Source organism: Strix uralensis, chromosome 7, assembly GCF_047716275.1.
Source record: "Strix uralensis isolate ZFMK-TIS-50842 chromosome 7, bStrUra1, whole genome shotgun sequence".
NCBI classification, from domain to species: domain Eukaryota; kingdom Metazoa; phylum Chordata; class Aves; order Strigiformes; family Strigidae; genus Strix; species Strix uralensis.
Genome location: NC_133978.1, coordinates 20,289,319 through 20,308,284, shown reverse-complemented (window position 1 = coordinate 20,308,284; position 18,966 = coordinate 20,289,319). Strand labels below are relative to the sequence as shown.

The following is an 18,966-nucleotide window of genomic DNA, read 5'->3' as shown; positions in this document are numbered from 1 at the left end:
AGAGCTCCAGGAGGTCGGAGACAAAGGTGATGGGCTGGAGAGAAGAGAGCAGAAGCCCTGCAAGGAAGGTAAGGATCTGCCCAGGATCCTTCCTTCCTCCCTGCCAGCAGGAACAGGCTGGCTCATGCTGGCAGCGCTGACCACCAGGGAGCTACAGCCCATGAAGCTGGTCTAGTTCTCAGCTTACTTGAGAGGCCCAAAGGGGATTTATCCTGCTCAACACTGAGGAAGGTAAAGCATTTGGCTATGACATTGCACAGCAGATCCAGGGTGCGTGCAGCTTCCAGGGGACAGAGGGAGGGGTGGCAGCCCCATACTGCTGGCCGCCTCCAGGACAGTGGGATCTCAGGACAGGCTCCATAACAAGAACAGGTATAGGCTTGTTCTGGGGCACCTGGTGGGTCATACACACATAAGTGTGCTGAGAAGACCAGAAGAGGTGGTTTTATATGTGGAGCGTTTTCTCATTGGGCAATGGAAAAGGTGAAGAAACAGTCCAGGTGAAAGGAATAGTTATTTGAAGGAAAAAAACCTGTTACCCATTTTCAGCAAGGACCATGTCCTGCTATGGACATATGTTCCAGCCACTGCTGAGACCCTCAGCTCTGCCAGGACCCTCTGGGGGCTACCAAAATCCAAATGACAAGCAAGGGGTCAATCTCAGCCCTCAGGCCAGGGAAAGAGGCTGACACAGGAGACTTGCAGACTGGTCTTGGCTGCTTCATCCCTTCCAACATCAGGAGCAATCCCTAAAGGTGCTGGCTCAGGAACCCCTTCTCCCTGCCCAGGCAACAAGGGAGGCTGTAAATCTTCCTAAGGGGTGGGAAGATGCCAGGCTGAAGGAAGGGACCTTTTTTCCTACCCCAGCTCAATCCCACCAGAGCTGATCTCTGCTCTGTCCGTGCCCAGATAGGCACCCTGGTCATAGCTCCTGCCCTAGATCTGTGCTGGATACATCAAGCAGGCTTTCAACCAGGCACATCCCTGCCTTTTAGTGTTTCTGAGATATAATGAAGGCCTAACTACCAGCTCAAAGGGCAGCACTCTGCTGGCTCCATCCCTTGTTCAGCAACTAGTCACCGTTAGGATCTCGGGCTGAGAGCAAAGGGGAAAGAAGATCTAAACCTTATGCATACAAGGGCTAGATGAGGGAAAGCTCAAAATCCACCTGCTCACCTCCTCACTTTTCCTCTTACCAACACTGAACATGCAGGTACAACTGCCCCACGAGCTTTGCAGCAGGATCCTCCAGCAAGGGCAGGTGCTGTAGCCAGTGCAGCGCCAGCCGCAGCGTGGGCACTGGCTGCAGCCCAGCCCTCTGGCTACAGGAGCTCAGCTGCCTGCACCCACTGCCGAGCTGCAGGCAGGTGGTCTTCAAGAAACATCCAAATAGTTGGGCATAGGAACAGGATTCTGTGGGGAGGTGAATTCACAGCCTGCACCTCGGCAGAGGTGCAAAATCCAAGTATATGTGACAGATCCCACACCCAATCCGAGAGCAGACAGAACCACCTCCTCATTTGTGGTCTGAAGTCCTGGGCTAGGGGCTAAATCAGATAAATATTGCAAGAAATAGCACTGCCACTGAAAGAAGGCGGCTTGTAAATGGAGAACATACCCTTCCCTGTTGTCATGAGAAGCGCTCAGTAAGGCCATGAAAACTGGCCTATTTACACAAAGCAATCCCTCTAACACCACAATTAACACTGTCAGAAGTCAACATTCAAGAAAACCATTAAAAAAGCCCATGCCACGGAGGCTTGAAGCTTCACCACTGCAGCACATAGGGCAGAGCAGGCATCTCAGTAAGAGCCAGAACCAGAGCCTGCTGTAGTAGGGGTGGGCAGGTAGAAGCCCTCACGTGGCTGCCACTGCAGGCAGCAGGATCCCTGCCTGCACTGCTTGTCTGGCCATCATCAGCTGCTGGGAGTTTGCTTTCAGAGGCACAGCAAAGCACTGAAATTGAAATGGGAGGCAGCAGAAAGGGTGCAGAGAGAAAACATCCCTCAAACTCCCCTGAGAAACCTCTTACTGGGCTGAAAAACTGTCCCTTGATTTTGCCCTATTTAACATGTTTGACAGGGTATGATTTTGACATCAGTGTAAGATTACATCCATTTAACTTGAGTGAAGTAACTGAACAGCTACAGCTCTAAAGATAGATGTTTCTTTAATTCAGGTGCCTTTTACTAGCTTGAAGTACTAAAAATTCTTGACAGCCAGCAGTCTAAGCAGAGAAGCCCACGAAGAAAAGGCTGCGAACAGACCCCCTTGCAAGGACCCCACCCTCTGCATCTCTCCCTCTCCTCCAGTACTTTGTATTCCCTAGTTCCTGCCAAGGACTAGGAAACACGTATCCATGGGGCTGAATTATTTCCTCTACTGCATCCTAGTGCCTATCAAGCTCTTGCTCACAGTAAGAAGTGTTTTCACTGCAAACTTCTCAAGAGTTAACAAAGCAGCACAATTCATTTGAAGCCAAACAGAAAAGGCATCTTCACTTGAATGCTCAAAACTCTTCCTGGACTAAGAAACCAAAGTTTGCCTCATCTGTTACGCATGTTCCAGAAAAAACAGGGCCATCTGCTACCATCAAGTTGATGGCAGCTAACCCAGCTGTGGCTAATTTATGGAAGCCAAAACTCCATGCAAGCAGTCAGGTATGCAGCTCCGACAGCAATTCTGCCGCTGCAGGAAGATGTCGCACTACAAGTAGGAGCTGCCCAGGGGAACTTCTAGTAAAAACCTACAGGATACAATGCTGTATAAAGTACAGTTAATAAAGCATATGTTGAAGCAGGACAGTCTAACCATCAATGACATCCAACCCAGTTCTTGGTGGGCTTCTGTGCTCTGGTTTATCACAGACTTCTGCTTTACCAGAGTCACCTGGGTAAATAACACTAACACTACAATACTAATATTAGTATTATGGTATGCTAAGATTAGTATTACAGTATACTAATACTAGTATTAGTATTTTAGTATAGAAAACAATGAGCAAGAAAAAACCCTCTCCTTCAACTATAAGCCTCCCCAGGCAGCCTACAGCCTTGAGTTTTTTAAAATATTGTTCACACACAGAGTGAATAGTGCACAGATGGTCCGCTCAAAACAGCGTACCTTTCTAGCATTTTTCTTTCAACATCTTCATGGCGGCCCACAAGAAACACAGAGAATGAAGAAAGCCCAGATCCCCAAAAGACCAAAGGGAACAACCACAGCAGTGATCAGGTCAGCATCAGAATAACTCACACTTTGCATCACACTAGGTGCTACTGGTTCCACACAACGGCATCAGAAGCGCTCTGCTCATCCTCATCCGTTTTGGACAAAGATTGATGTCCAAATCAATCCCCAAGTCCCCAGTCAGTTCCAAACTTTTGGGGCCTTGGGCCCATCTTCAACATCCTTCCTGGCTCATTGGAGTTTTATAGAGGAAGCTCTAGAGGCAAGGCAGGAATCTGTGGGGCAGCAGGAAGTTGGCAGTCCATAGGTCACAGCCAGGGTACTAAAGAAAACAGTGGTCCATAACAACCAAGAAGAGAAATAAAGATCTGTATCTCAGCTTGTCAAGGCATTTGAAACTACACACACCTTCAAGAAATGGAGCTGGGGGATGGTGTCAAACACCACACATTTGCTTCCCCACCCGGCCTCTCATCATACATTAAATCTGCCTAGGTGGTAAGTGAGATTCCCCCCACTCCATATCCACAGGCTTCCTGGTTGTCTTCTGAAAAGGACAGAGATGGTTTGTGACGCCATAGTGCTCTGCAACAGCAAGTTCTTCCGGATGGCCTTTTCCCCTCGCTTGCAACACGGTTGCAAGACAGAAGCAGCTGATGTGAGGCTGTGCTCCTTGTGAGAGGTCTCAGGTCTGCAGTGTGGAAGCACTTAAGAATATTATTTGTAATCCCTGGATGCAAGAGACAGAAAGGCTTGGGGCCATTTCCAAATATTCATGTGAGCCATAGACCTTGAAGTGAAAGCACATGACAGTTCAATGCACATTTTGGTCTTAAGAAGGTGTTATGTCTGTATGACAGCCAAGTTGAACAAGTTCTTGAGACTGCAAAGAAAACTGGATAGATACAAGTGCACCAAACTTTAGAGAAGCGGTCAAGAGGGGTGGGTGGGCACGAGAGTCTTCCACTTACTGCCCTACATTTCATCCTCTTTCTGCAGAGAAGCACCACATTAAAAGAAAAGTCATTAAACACCCCAGAAGGTTGTGAAACCTTGTGTAGGAAGCACTGGGGATTGATAAAGTCCTGACAGACTAGTCTGATCACATTTGACAGAATTACAGTAGAGAAGCTAGAGATGAGTCTTATCTTCAATAAAACAATTGACGCCCTCACGTAAAAAGGAAAAAAACAACCAAACCAAACAGCTCCCTGGCTCCGAGCACACCAGAGGAATGTGACCTGGCTGAGCTGCCATAAACAAAGGCTGAGGAGGGATGCACCGGGAGAGAAGGCAGAACAAGGAGAGCGAAGACACTCCTGAGATCTAATCTCATAGAGGAAGATGAAGCAAGTTACACAAAAGCGCTTTGAACGTTTGTTCAGGTGCCAAGGCTCTGATCCTGCACAGTTAAGCAGATGCTTAACTCGTGCCCTTCAGTAGCCCCGTTGAAGCCACCCAGGCTGCTCACACGCGTCCTGGCAGAGCCAGGCCCAAGCTGACAGCTGAGAACTCACACTGTTGCCTTCGCTCCTTCCAGCAGCAGAGGAGCACACCGGTGCCTCTACCGAGAGCTCAGACAGCTCAGCCCAGCCCTTCAGCGCACCCCACAGCGCGACCGGCAGCTGCGCAGGACCCGCGGGTGCCACCGTCGCCCGCGCCCACAGTTCATACCGGCGGGCCAGCCCGCCCGCGCAGACCACCGGCCCCGCTGCCGCCGCCAGCACCGCGGGGGTGGGTGTGTGTAGAAGGACACCCCCCCGCCCTGCACGGCCGCCGGCCAGGACGGCCCCCGGCGGGGCAGACGCCGCAGCCCTCGGACGTGCTCGCACCGGCGGCGGCGGGGCGCTCCCGGGGCTGGTCGTGGGCGCCCCGACGGGGAGGCAGCGCCGCGCCTGCGGGGCCGAGAGCCGCCCCGGCGGGACGGGGAACGAGGAGCACCGGCCGCAGCTGCTCCCGTGCCGGCTCCTCCGGCACCGCCCGCCCCGGCCCCCCCCCGCCGCGCCCGCCCCGCCGGTAGCAGTGCCGGCACCCACCTGCAGCGCGTCCCGCTGTGGAGCGCGGCCCGAGTCGCGGCGCTGCGAGAGGAGCAGCCGCCGCCCGCCCGCCTTCCCCTTTCAGGCCGGGCGGCGGCGGGCGCGGGCGGGGCCGGGCGGGGCAGCCCCGGCCCAGGGGCCGCACCCACGGGCCGAGCCGGGCCGCGGCGGGCGCTCGGCGGCCCGGAGGCGGGGCGAGAAAGTCGGCGGTGGGGACCCGGAGAGCCGCCCCCCCGCTGGGGCAGCGCCCGGCAGCTCCCACTCGGCCAGCGCGTCAAAAGGGCGGCCAAGCAGCTCCCCAGGGACGCGCAGGGCCGGGCCCCCTCCGCGGGCTCCCCGAGAGGATGGGGCAGGGGGCTGCACACGCCGCGGTCAGGACAGCAGAATGAATGGACGGCGCATCGGGGCACGGGGACGCTGGTGTTCCAGGGCACGCATACGGGTACAGCACATGCCAGAGTGGGATGTCCTGTCAGTCCGGTTCCAGCATTAACCACAGCTGAAACTGCCCCACTGATCCCCAGGGAAGCTAGGCTCAAGTGCTCCACGAGGCGTTTCCTTTACACCGGGACAGCAGCACAGAGCAGAGATGTAGTTAGTTAAGGCTGCCAAGCAGCTTCAAAAGCTTGTGAAGGGAGCAGTTTTTCCTTAGGAAGGCCAAGCACATGGAAGCTTTGAGTCTCACAAAAACATTTCCCCCTCAGTGCTTGCTCAGTCTAGTGCTGATCTCCATCAAGGCTGGCATTCTTTGCCTCTGCTGCTGAAACTACAGATGGTGCTACACGTTCTCATAGAACATCACATTCGAGGTGGAAGGCTGTGGCAGTCAGCCTTGGTTACAGAGCAACTGACAGCCCCGTGCGCCTGGCAATTAATTCATCCCAACCTTTCCATTGAGGCATAGCACAAGGGGTAAAAATAAGCATTACAGCACACAAGACCTCCACCAGGCCCTACCTGTTACCAAATTTCCTTTCCCTGCACCGGGGAACAGGAAGAAATCTAAGGGGAAACAAAAATTACTTCTTTTAACTAGGTATATACATAATTTTTCAGTTATGCCTATGGCTACTTATTCCCACAGGCTGTTGCTACCTAAGTGATATTGCCAGCTGCCATACAGCTAACTTGGTAGCAATATTTGAGAAGAGCTAACCAGATATTCTGGTGGCAAGGGACTCAAGCAGCCTCAGTTTGTCTCAGTATAAGCAAATATTCTCCTAGAGTTTCATCCAAATTTCTTGCAGAATCACTTGACAGCCAGCTGCACAGGCCACCTTTCACTTCTGAAGGGTTGTTGCATGCACAAGAGTGTGTAACTATGGACATAAAAAGTGGTTGTAGACAGATGTAGAGACAGTGCTACCTCACCCCCAGCACTGATACCCTCCCTTTTCCCACCTGCTATTCCACACCTTTAACTACCAGGTCCACTCAGATTACAAAGGCAGCAATCTTTATTTTCCAACACATTAAAATTCTCATACTTAAAATACCCCCGAAACACAAGTTTTTAAAAAAATTTAAGAGTTCCAAATGTAAGTTCCTGATAAACAGAAGAGGGCAAATGAGAAATCACACAAGCAAGATAATGTTCAAATCACCAGACAGAAAACACTCTTCCCACCCTCCTTTGGCCTCTAACCTTTAATTCCTTGTAATAACCGTGGTTTCCTGGGCCCCTCTGCACTGTAACCTAGAATCCAGGCACCAGAGTGATTGTGCAAGTCAGAGGGGAAGTCCTGAAAAATGCTCATTGGAACAAGTTGCAGCTCATGTATATGGGGGTGGCTCATCAAGTCTCATCCAACCCTCAATTAGGTGACACTGCTTTGCACACAAATGTAGCTTCTTGTAACAACAAGGCTCTTCTCACTGTCACCCTTTGGGGAGGGAATGGAAACATGAAAATCAGGCCCTGTATAACCTTTCAGTGGCTGGCAGTTTCATGAGATGGGGTCAGCAGTTCTCACAGCCCACTACCCCGTTTCCCAAACATGCACTACCGCTGTTCAATTGATACTGGCTATGGGCTCAGCAGACTGCTCCACCAACTAAAATTAAATTAAATTAACCCACCTAACAGGGGAAAAAAAGTAGCTGGGACAACCATTTTCCACCAGGTGCAAGTTACACCAGAAATAAGGAGGCAGTCACGCAACTGAACCCCTCAACAACAGTAGGCCATTACATTATCTCAGTTGCTCATGAAATCTCAGTTTAGGCTGCAAGTTATTGAATTTATTGAAATTTCCCATACCAAACATGTACTTGTAGCTAACACTTCAAACCTTACAGCACCAGGCTTTACTTGCCTCAGTGCTATGGGGAAACTGGCATTTTTCTTCTTGAGAGGGATTTAACAGATGGAAAACAGCTCAAAGAGCAACTGATCCAACCCAGAAATTTAAGGCATTAATGATACATTCATCTTGACTCCTAACAAGCTGCACGGCACATTGCTGGGAGTAAGCATAAGCTGGCATGTTTTCTGTTGAAAGAACAAGGAGCAATGCCACACTGCAGTTAGAGCCTCTGAAACAAAAACACAGAAAAAGCAGAGCTCGGTAGAAAAGAGGGCTTTATCTCCTCTGCCTCCTTACCCATTCCCACTGAGCCAAACATCATAACCTCCACGCAGTCAAGAGTTTCTGCACATCTCCACTCCATTCCCAATGAAAGTGTTATCAAGAGTGCCACAACAGTACCAGAGACCTTGGTCTTTCCAATAAAAGCCCCCAACTTGCAACTGCAAGCAATACAGTTATTCGACTAAGGTTATTCAGACTCTGCTTCTTTAAGTACTCTGGTTAGTGGCCTCAACAGGAGTGGAAGGAAGAGGAAGGTAGGAATTTATTGCAAGGTGAAACCATAAAAGAAGGAAACAGTAAAGAGGAACCCTGCGACTGTGAATTTGAAATGTCAGGTGGGGATTACAGCCAGAGGGTTCAAATCAGTTGTTGCTCTTACAGTAACTAGGTCAAAGGCAAGTTACAATACTTGCCATTTCACAGGTATCTGAGGCTGAAAAAGAAGTGGGAGGTTAAGATACAGGAAAATGATTTCTCTTTCTTCTACTAGATGGGCCGGAAACTGAAGTGAAAAATCCCTGCCAGCCTTTTAAAATAAGACTGTAGAAAATTTAAGTCTTGGAGGTTACCCTAGTGGTGCCACTAACACCAGCTCAAGGATGGCTCCAAAAGAAGGGCCTAAACCAGAATTAGAAATAAAAGGGGGAAACATCCAACCATTCTCCCATATCCCCACGCTGGAGCTGCCGGCCCCACAATGGGCTTGGGGAGGTAGCATTCCAGGCAGGGTTGACATCCATAATGTCCACATGCCCATCCAAGCCATTCTGGTGAGCAGATGGTTTATGAATTCTAAAGGAAACATTCTCAGTCACTTTCAAACTTGACGGAATTGACTTGGGTCGATATAGTGCCCCCACGGTAGCTGCCTCGTTTTTTCTTTGTCTTCTCATGGCGGAAAGATTTGCCTTTAGTGAATTTCAGGATATTGTTAGCCTTCTCACCCCAGTCACCAGCTGCTCCTTTCTGTGAAGGATGAAGGGGGAGAAGAAAAAAATGCAGGTCAGTACCCAAGAGAGTAAAGGCGAGGCTTTGCACTTCATCCTACCCAGCAAACACCAGTACAATAACACTGAAGCTGATTCCACTCTCCCACACACCCCCTGCCAGTGCTCACACACTTCCTAACAGCACCTCCTGGTGGAAAAAGTTCCCACCAAAAAGGCTGCCCACAGGCACACCAAGGCTGCTCTGCTGACATGTATTTGCAGACGCCTAGTGTTACCACTCTGGGCACTACCTAGCCCTACCTTTGCTTCAAATGAGTTATCAGCAACACGGGCATCCACCTCAATCTCTTCTTCCCTTACGCGGCGGAATGGAGAGGCTGGCTGTTAAAGAAGATGAGATACAGTAAGCACATACAGGCACATGATATTCCCTTAGTGACAACCTCCTTCCCTCCTTGCTCTGCAAATAAGGAGCGCTGTTCACATCACCTCAATCTTTAAGTGTTTCTCAGATTCATAATTCTTTCCCTTCTTCAGATCAGGCAGCTCAAGGATGCTCCTGTGCAAGCATATCCAATCAACCTTTGCCAGAATAATATTATGCACATATGTGCACTCCCTAGGGTTCTCCAGACAAGGTTCAAGTGCTTGAGGATGGAGCAAAAATACAAATAATTCTGTGGGCCCAGCCTCCCCCCAAAACAAGCCTACTTCATGAGGCAGAGATGCCTCTCCCACCAATCACCACCGTCCACCCTCACTCACCCGTTTCACCTTGGGAACGGTGTGTGGTGTTTTGGCTTTGATCTTTGCCTTTTTACTGTGTGGTGTCTCTGGCTCCTGAACATCTTCCCTCTTCTGTTTCTTCCTGATCGTGCCTGTTAGATGTACAACAGTAAAACTTCAAAGGTAGTAACTGCAGTATTGGGAAAGGTAATGGCATCCCTCCCCCAGAATGCAAAGCCAGTGTTGACACAGGTGTGAGAATCAGGCCCTGCATTACCACACCCAGAAAGCAGACTGCTGTAACAGACACTAATAGCCATTCTGGCTCAGCAAAGATTTTGTCATCCTATCCTAACGGATAAAGTCAATTTTGTGGAATAGGGTACCTCTATATTAATGATTTAGTGCACTTGACAAAGTTCTGTCGGTTAAAATTCGCCAGTTCTTGGAGTCGCACAGTATGCATTTGCACACATCACTCGAGCATTCAAAGCTGTTCGGAATAAAGATTGAGATTGTGCACTGGAGCATCGTCACCTGTGGTGTCCCACTCACAAGGTCCTCCAGCAGTCTGCCTTGCTGTCACTAACAATCTTGTGCATGCACAGATGGCAATTGGCAACAACTGTACAGAAATGTACTTCATGTTACCACAAATTCATTGCCAGCAGATACAAACTACAGACAAAAAGCATCACACCAAATTAAAAACTAACCATTCCCTCTCAGTACTGCACCAGATGGCATAATCTAATAGCACACAGAGATTAGACTGAATATTGTTTAGGAAAGGCTCCTATTCATGCTTAGCTCAGTAACATTGCCTGACAGACCCACTTCCCAGACTGCAGATACCTCCGTTGACTTTTCCAGTCTCTTCTTCAGAGCTGCTTTCACTGCTGCCACCAGCTGGCTTAGATTTCAGGTTGTTTGCTGCTGGTATGGATGCTTTTGCTTTCTCTTTGGAGGCAGTGGTCTTAGAACTGTTCTGTGCTCCTTTCCCTGCTTTTTTGGGCTTCTCATCCTCTTCGCTGGAACTATCAGATGAGCTGCTGCTACTACTAGAAGCAGCTGTCTTCTTCCCCACAGCTGCTTTTGCTGCCCCTGTAGATTTGCTGGCTTGTTTCACTGCTGGCTTCTTTTCTTCTTCACTGCTTGAGCTATCAGAGTCAGAAGTGCCTGCTTTGGGAGCTGGGGTGGAAGGTTTGGACACCGGCTTACCCACTTTGCCCGCTAATTTAGCCAAAGTGCTTTTCTTTTTCTCATCCTCAGAGCTGCTGGAGCTGCTATCTGAATCAGAGCTACTTTGTGCTTTCTTTGTGGCAGCTGGTGACTTCTTTGTTGCAGGGGTTGCTGCTTTAGTTGGGGGCTTCACAGGAGCCTTCTTGTCAGAGCTATCAGAATCTAGAATAGAAAAGAAAAATCAAGGCTAAGCCCCATTCCTTCAACATGAAGCTAACGTACAGATTCAATGTTGATATGCAGTGCACTTCATTAGCTGCTTGAAACAACACTGCAATGGGTATTCCTGTCCAACTACACCCTCATACCCTGCCTAGAAACACAGAGGTCTGAGTAAGCACAGAAACACAGAGGTCTGAGTAAGCACAACATGCATGTGGAAATTCTCCTTTCCTCCCACCCCAATACCTGAGCTGTCTGAGGAAGAACTGGAGTCTTTCTTTGCTTGTCCAGGCTTGACAGCTACTTTTGCTGGTTTGGAAGTATTCTTTATCACAGGTTGTTTAGCTGAGAGCTTACTCCCTACCTTCTTCTTGTCATCCTCAGAGCTAGAATCTAAACAAAAAAAAAAAAAAAAAAAAAAAAAAGGATGTTCTTTAAGTTAATAAGCCTCTGGTGCAAGTTACTTTAGTAATAACATGTATATAACTCACGGGGAAGTGAAAATCAAAACAGGTTGTGGCCCAAGGCTGAGCCACTAGATAACTGGCAATAAGCAGCATTTGATGAACACTGGAATGGTCAGGGGACAGCATTCATCCTTCCATATATCTTCTTTGTTGGGAGGAAGTAGAAACAAACAGTTTAAGTTCTTCACTAATGCATGCAGAAGGAAGCAGGTATTTCGAGAGGAGTACAAAATAAGGGACTGGAGAAAGTACAGGTATCACCAAGAACTCAGGGAGAATAAACATCAAGAAAAGAAGTTATGTGGTAAAGATCAAAGAAGAGGCAAAAATTAGGAGATAAAATTGGCAAAGCATGAAAGCTGAGACAGCAACAGCACAGTGTCTCATTCTAGGTTTCTATTTTCTGTATCAGATGTGTTTAGCAGCAGTCTGAGGATGGAATGGAGACTCCTGCATACAAATATGCCTTTGCATCATGTGTCACAGCAATCTGGAATGCTAAGCCAGATCTATTCCAACATTTCTGAACACTTTAATAACAGTAATCAAAACCTTGTCCATTTGTGAGAAACTAGGCAACAAAACCAGAAATCACACAAACCCTGCCACTTGTTGAAGGATCACACAGTCCAGTGCTAGCTGTCTGCAGACAGATAGGCAGCTGCCACCTACAGTCCCTGCTGTGGCACCAGAGATGTTGAGATACACAACAGAAGCACCGTGAACTAGTACATGGGAAATACAGCATTGCAAACCTTAAACCTGATCACCAGGAGATACAAAGCACACTGCCCCCATTTCTAGGGTCACATTAGGAGAAGGCCTCTTTTGAGTCTATTTTGAACTTGGTATGGCAGTAACATTTTTTATTGTGGAAATTTCTCCCAAACACAATGGGATAATAGAAACCAAAAATCTTAAGACACAGATCCTCAAAAAAAGTATAACCATTAACCTTCTCAGAGAAACCCAATACACATGATGCCCCACTCTTTCCATCTAGCAACATGCAGACCTTCCTGCACTTGCCAATGCTCTCACTGATGTCTCATGGTCAGACTCCTCTCTGCATAGCAGGCTGCCATTTTTCAATTTCACATCTTGTTAGCTATGGAGACTGTGAAGCTTTTGAGCTCATACGCTAAGGATCTTAGCAGATACACCACTATACAGCAACCTGACCAATAAAGACATTAACACAAAAAAATCAGAACTTTATTTCGTGAATTACCTGAGTCACTGTCAGAACTTGATTCAGCCTTCTTGGTAGTCACAGCTTTGTTTTGGGGGCCAGGGATTGTTTTAGCTGCTACTGCTTTGCCTGCAAAAGCAAGTTTAAAATTAACAGGCCACATCCACACCAAACCATTGTCCCAAGATCCAAACCTTTCCAGATGTGAAAAAGCTCCCTTTCTCAGTGCACCAGCCATTCAGTCAGCACACCAGAAGTCAAGCAAGGACCAGTCTTATTCCTGCTATACTAGATTCTGATGACTTTTCAAACTAACACGTGCAAAGTAATCCAACCTGCACAGTTTGGATCCACAGGTTGTACAGAGTGTTGTTTGGGGTGCCTTCAAATTATTCAGAAGCTTCCAGAGAAGCAAATAGAAACACAAACCAAAGTCAATTGGCTTTTTCAAGAAAACCAAAATACTGTGCACACCATGTAGTACTTCCTCTGCAGCCTCCTCTTCTCACAACATACCTGCTCCGCCCTTTGGGGGCACCTGCTCTGCCTCATCACTACTGTCTGAAGAGTCACTGCTCTCAGCCTTTTTTGTAGGGGCCTTGGCAAGGCCCTTCTTTGTCTGCGTAGCTTGAGGAGGCGGCACAGCACTGTATTGACCTATGAAGGGAGACACAGCATTCAGATGCCCGCATGATAATGCAAGCGGCACCAGACATGTTTGTTGTAGTTAGAATAAAGCACTTCTGCTATTTGGTTCCATTTATTCCCCTTCTGTATCTACAACTAAAGATATTAGCTTATAATTTGAAAGGTTACACCCACCCCAGTGCTACCTCCCTTCTACTGTGAGTTTAGCTCTCCTCTCAAGGTTCCGCTGACTCAATCATCTCTGCAGAAGTTTTCTCTGCACTTTTAGAAGAATGTGAGCTTGTGCCGCCAAACTTTTCCAGAAAAAATAGAGATGTCAATTGTTGATTGTTTTTGTTTGTTGCCTTCTCAAATCCTCTGGTTAGAGAATCAGACTGAGTTTCCATGCTTGATCCTCCACTCAGATCAGCTCTCTACTGGAATCCTAAAAGCACTATACTATATTGAGCAGAGGCCCATTTAACCCAACTGCTGGACTGCAACTGCACAGCCCTGGATACTTCACAAAAAACTTTAAAAAGCTTAAATTGCTTCAGTTAAAGAATAACCAAACCAGTGACAAATTACTTCCCAAATCCTGGCAGACAGGAAATCTGCAGGAAGAACATACTTAAAGGCTCCCTGAATAGAGGACATGCAGCAAACCGAGCAGAACCTGTCAGAACCTCTCACTCCACACACCCCTCGCTGAGGGAGGAGCTGAATTCTAAACTTAGCTTACCACCACCAGCATCACCTGGAAACTTGTGTGCAGCAAGACCTGCCTGTGCCCTGCACACACTTCTCCCAGGACAGCAGGACTAACAAAAGCATCCCCCCACACAGCAGCAATGGTATTTAGTACTTACCAGACTTCAGCTTTTGTTTTGCAGGTGGCTTTTCACTGTCTGAGCTGTCAGATGAGTCCTCACTACTGGAACTTTCCTTGGCACGTTTGTTTTTCCCTGGACATGCTTGAGTGGCTGCAGGTTTCGGCAGAGGTGATTTCTTGGGAACAGCCTTATCACAAGAAGAAAAGAAATACACAAAGAGGAAGTTACAGGAATCTTGCGGGGACAACTGGATGTGGTTTATTTAACTCTTCCACCTCACTTAAGAGAGCAAATTTTGAAGACAAAGGGAGAGAGATTAACAAAGACTCTCATGCAGATTTTAGGAAACACATGAACATCATGATTTTTCTGGCTACTCTGCTATTGTTTTCTGCCACGTGAATCCCTAACAAGGAGCTCCTCTGACTAAGGGGCACAGAACTGACTGAAATGGTAGCAACTGTCACTTGACTAAACACAACTATGATTCTTTTTGTGTTGCACAAAACATTTTTAAACATTCCCTAGTGGAAAACTTAAAGTTACAGACAGCTAAGCACAAAAGCGTGACGTAAAAGTGAACACATAATGGAGACTACAATATGGTTATGACACAATGAGATGTTTTCCTGTAAAAGGAGCAGAGGAAGCGGTAAGGAGGTATTAAAGAAGAAAGCCAGTGCATAGAGAGGTGCTAACACACATAATCCCACTGTATAAAGGAAAAGGAGGTATGAGAGCCAAAAATACTGTTCCCAGCATCTGTATAGTCTGTGCCTTTGTCTACACATTTCATGAAGCCTGCAAGACAGAGATACACCCAGTTTTACTAGACTTCTACAGTGTTCATTAAGTTTTTCATGGTCTAATTTACCTTCTTTGGTGCAGTCTTTTCCTCATCAGAATCTTCACTACTGCTGCTACTGCTTGCTGCTTTTCCATTGACCACCTTGGTGGCTGCCTGGGCAGCTTTACTTCCTTTTGAGATAAGTAAAAAGAGACTTTAGAAAATATGCTATGGTAGGTGAGGGGTAATTACATTCAGCATAAAGTATCATAGAGAGAAAAGAAACACAGGAAGCCAACAGGGCTGATTAAAGCAGTACTGCAAAACTGTTGTTTTATTCTACTGCAAGCTCAGAGGAAGTTTTCAGAAAACTGTCCTTTCTAGCTCATCGGAAGTTCCAGGACTAAAGGCTAAGTAAAGATCTTCTCTGCTTTCTGAGGGAAAGACACTGGCAAAAGCACAACTTAAGGTTACTGATTACAGCTATTTATGCAAGCAATGCAGCATTTGGGAACCAGATGTTTTATTTGCAATCAGTTCTTCACCTCTTCCATGTCAGAAGCAGACTGGACTGGAGTGCAAATGGCAGTGACAGCAGATTTTCAGACTGCTATATTAATATATATGCCTTTGTGTGCAGGTACAGCCCCCATCACTCCTCCCCTGTCTTTACTGGTTTTGTGCTTTGACTCATGATACACAATAAGAGGTACCCGATTTAGGTGTTGTTGGTTTTGGTGGCTGTTTCTTTGGTGCTTCTTCATCTGAGCTGCTTGAGTCAGAGCTGGAACTTTCTGCTTTCTTCTGAGGCTGGATTTTGGTTCCAGCTGGCTTCACCACAGGTTTTGCGCCTTTCTAAACAGCAGGAGAGAAAACTAATTAGCCCTTTTAGCCATGAAAAGAAAAAACGAAGCTAATAAGTGAGACACACATATACAGAGTATAAACAGACATCTTTCAAAGAGGTTACCATTTTGACTTGGAACCACCACTCTGCCTAATGGTTAGGGCCTGAAAATCCCTGGATAACGATTTTGCTCTGGGAAACCTCCCAGCAGCCCATGGGAGACTTCCTTTGCACCCCAGTCTCCAGTTCTGCATCCTCAAAATGGGGTGGCTCTCAGGCTGGCACTGTTCTCTTCCTTCTCCAGATCACACTAGTTTGAAGACTGAAAATGCTGACTGGGCAACTCTGGCTGGTCTCCTCTAGTGTACACTGACTGCAAGATTCCTCCCCCCCATCACTTATCAAGACTATGACTGCAGCAAAAAGAAGGAAAGAGAAGATTGTCTCTTTATATATACACATATGTAAAAAAAAAGATCAGATTTATTTTAGCAATTGTAAATAAATCTTTCTCTGCAAAAAAGTAAGCCCTGGCAGACTTAGGATAAAAAGAAGGAACAGACTAGAATATGAAACAAAGTGAGTGCTGGACATGAAATTAATTTTTCATGGGACCTGTCCAAATGGCACACCACCCACTACAGAAAGGTCTTCTTACATTGTACCTGAAGCAGTCTAGGCACTTCATAGTTCAGGAAAGGTGAGTCCAATTTCAGAGAGAATTCTGCTCGTCAAATTTGCTACTATCCATCACTGTCAAACACGCATTAAAGATGCTGGAAAGAAAAGCTGACCTTTGCTGGCTTCTTCTCCTCCTCCGAGTCTGAATCATCACTAGAGTCCTCACTGCTGCTCTCTGCCTTCTTGGCTGGAGGAACTGTTTTTGACTTGGGCACAGCTGCTGCTTTAGCTGCAAATAAGGGACAGCACACATTGATGATATGTGAATCCACAACTTTCATGAACCTGTATCCTGCAGTAGTATGTATCAAGGCAAAAGGATATTCTAAAGTCATTAAACCATGACTGAGGTTCATCACTGACTGTTTCTTGAGCAGGGTGTGGCAGAAGACTCCAAAATGGGTAGGCAACAAGATAAAACCCACTCTAGATATTATCTTTGTCACATACACACTGAAGAGCAGATTTCTATCACCAAAAAGGACACCCCACAAAGAAAGTGTCCCCACAAACCGAGTTAACATTAACTGGGTCTGCACACCTTCCAGCTTACAAAAACCCGCTGAAAAAGCAGACTTCCAAACAGAACCACCGTAACATTGTGTTAAAGTTCCAGACACTTTGCTTAACACGTTTTAGCCAAATCTGCCCCTTCCTGGTTACTGACTGCTTTTTAATAACGTGGAGCAAAAGAAATAATTTTGCCTCAAATTACATTTGCAGCTGTCCTTATCAAATAAAAATCAGATCTAGGTTCAAATTCAGCTTTAGGATGGCTCAGTTGAAGACCAGTTTTCTTTCCGTGTCTCTCCAACAAGCCTACTGCTATATATAGACAAACTTGCATACACTGTGATTAAGACAAGGTGTAAGAACAATTCCAGATAAAAAGGGAAAAATACAGCTCATCGCATACCAAAGAGCAGGGAAAGGACGTATTTTTTCATAACACTAGGACACAGGCTTGAGATAAAGGAGGGTAGCAACCTCACACAAGCAGCAGGTGAGCAAGGATGCTTGGCATTTCTCTGGAACTCGAGGATACACTGTACAACTGCCCTGCATCAAACAGGTCACGGTGCCCACCAATACAGAGGAGCCTGATAAATCCTAGCCACGCAGTTTCGTCAAATTATGCATATTTTAACAAATGTGAAAGCACTTATAAAACCTGAATCAGTTTTCCTACAACAGCAAGATAGGAAACCATCCTTTAAAGCTCTCAGTGAAACTTGAGAGTCCCTGGAAAATAGCACAGAAAACAAATCATGAGGTAGCTACCTCCCATGAAGAGAGTACCAGCCCAATCTACATGCACTCAAAACCAAATTTCACTCAATATTTAAATCAACACACAGGTCGAATGTGCTGAAGAAAGCAGTAGTAACTCTGACAAGATGTCCTATCAGTGAGTGTTTGGAAAGCAGAACCTCAATATAGACAAGGAAATTAAGGTGCTATTTAAACAGCACCTTCAAAACTCAATACAGCCCAATGCCTTCACCAGTCTCAGCCAAAAGAGACAAACTGAATGACTAAAACCTTCTAGCAGACACAAACCCTGATGTACTTAAATTATAACTGGATGAAGAGATCATCCCTTCGCTAGGATGAACATACCTTACATGCCACGGGCAAAAGACCTGCCGCAAACAAGATCAATCGATACAAACCCAGTCTCTGAGAGCTGCTGAAGGCCCTCAAATGAGTCGCTGAAGCTGAGCTCTATATCCGGGTGAGGAGCCCGTGTCCAACACAACCCTGGCCTGCCTGAAGGCTGCTCACAAACCCCACCTGGTTTCTTGGCCGGGGGGGTCTCGTCCTCCTCGCTGGAGCTGTCATCGCTGCTGGAGGCCGGCTTCCTCTTCGCCTGGGGGCCGTTGGGAACGAGCTTTCTCTTCTTGGCCGCTGGAGACCTACAGGGAGAAAGGCTGAGCCGGAGACTACGAGGCGAGGGCCGGATGGCGGCTGGTGCCGGAGGGAGCCCGGCAGCGCGATAGAGCTTCCCTCGCCCCCGGGCCCGGTAAGTGCGGCCCCCGCCGCCGGAGGGGCACTTACTTCAGCCAGTAACTGAAGATGTCCAGGAGGGAGGCTGCATTGGGGTCCTGCTCCTTCTAAACCAAGAGAGAGGCCGCGTCAGGCAGGCAGGCAGGCAGGCAGGCAAGCACCCAGCCCCCCCCGGGCCGCCCCCCCCGCTTACCGCCGCCGCCTCCCTGGCGAAGGCGCGCGCGGCGCCCTCGAAGCGGTTCTCGCGCAGGAAGGCGAGCACGAAGGGGAAGAGGTCGCTGGGCACCGCGCGCCACTCCGCCATGCTGCCCCGCCGCCACGTGCCGCCGGCGCGCACGCGCGCGCCGCGCTACGCCACGCCACGCACGGACGTGCGCGCGCCGCTGTGGCTCTGCCCTCCCCGCCATGTTGGTCGGGCTGTGAGGGGCCGGCGGGGGGGGGCGTGTGGGGAAGAGGAGCCGCCGGGTGCGGTGTAGGGGAGGCGGGCCTCGGCGTGCAGGTCTCGGTGCTCGGCAGCGGCAGCCAGGAGGAGAGGCCTGCTGGCGCGGCGGGCGCGCAGAGGAGGGACCCGTGAGGCACAGCCATCCTGCCGGCGTGAGGGGATTTGGAAAGGTCCCGCTCAGTGGTGG

General features: G+C 48.1%; 1 protein-coding gene across 2 annotated transcripts; it reads right to left on the bottom strand.

Moving 5' to 3' along the window:
- Positions 1–6,664: 6,664 nt before the first annotated feature.
- On the bottom strand, positions 6,665–18,657 carry NOLC1 (nucleolar and coiled-body phosphoprotein 1). 2 transcript variants are annotated; one of them, XM_074874754.1, is made up of 14 exons: positions 18,531–18,657; positions 18,389–18,444; positions 18,125–18,246; positions 16,444–16,559; positions 15,516–15,657; positions 14,890–14,993; positions 14,052–14,202; positions 13,072–13,212; positions 12,595–12,684; positions 11,143–11,289; positions 10,348–10,896; positions 9,532–9,644; positions 9,067–9,147; positions 6,665–8,782 (listed from the first exon to the last, which is right to left on the bottom strand). In XM_074874754.1, the coding sequence occupies exons 1-14, from the start codon at positions 18,639–18,641 to the stop codon at positions 8,624–8,626; spliced, it is 2,082 nt and encodes a 693-aa protein (XP_074730855.1). In that variant the 5' UTR covers positions 18,642–18,657; the 3' UTR covers positions 6,665–8,623. The 2 variants fall into 2 exon arrangements, with proteins under 2 accessions (XP_074730855.1, XP_074730856.1); XM_074874755.1 differs by lacking the exon at positions 13,072–13,212.
- Positions 18,658–18,966: the final 309 nt, after the last annotated feature.

Excerpts from the sequence above, each read along its gene's own strand:
- NOLC1 (XM_074874754.1), bottom strand. The coding sequence starts at position 18,641 with ATGGCGGAGTGGCGCGCGGTGCCCAGCGACCTCTTCCCCTTCGTGCTC. Across the intron at positions 10,897-11,142 it reads TTCTTCCTCAGACAGCTCAG|ATTCTGATAGCTCTGACAAG; the intron begins GTATTGGGGTGG and ends TTTCTATTCTAG. Across the intron at positions 8,783-9,066 it reads ATAACTCATTTGAAGCAAAG|AAAGGAGCAGCTGGTGACTG; the intron begins GTAGGGCTAGGT and ends CATCCTTCACAG.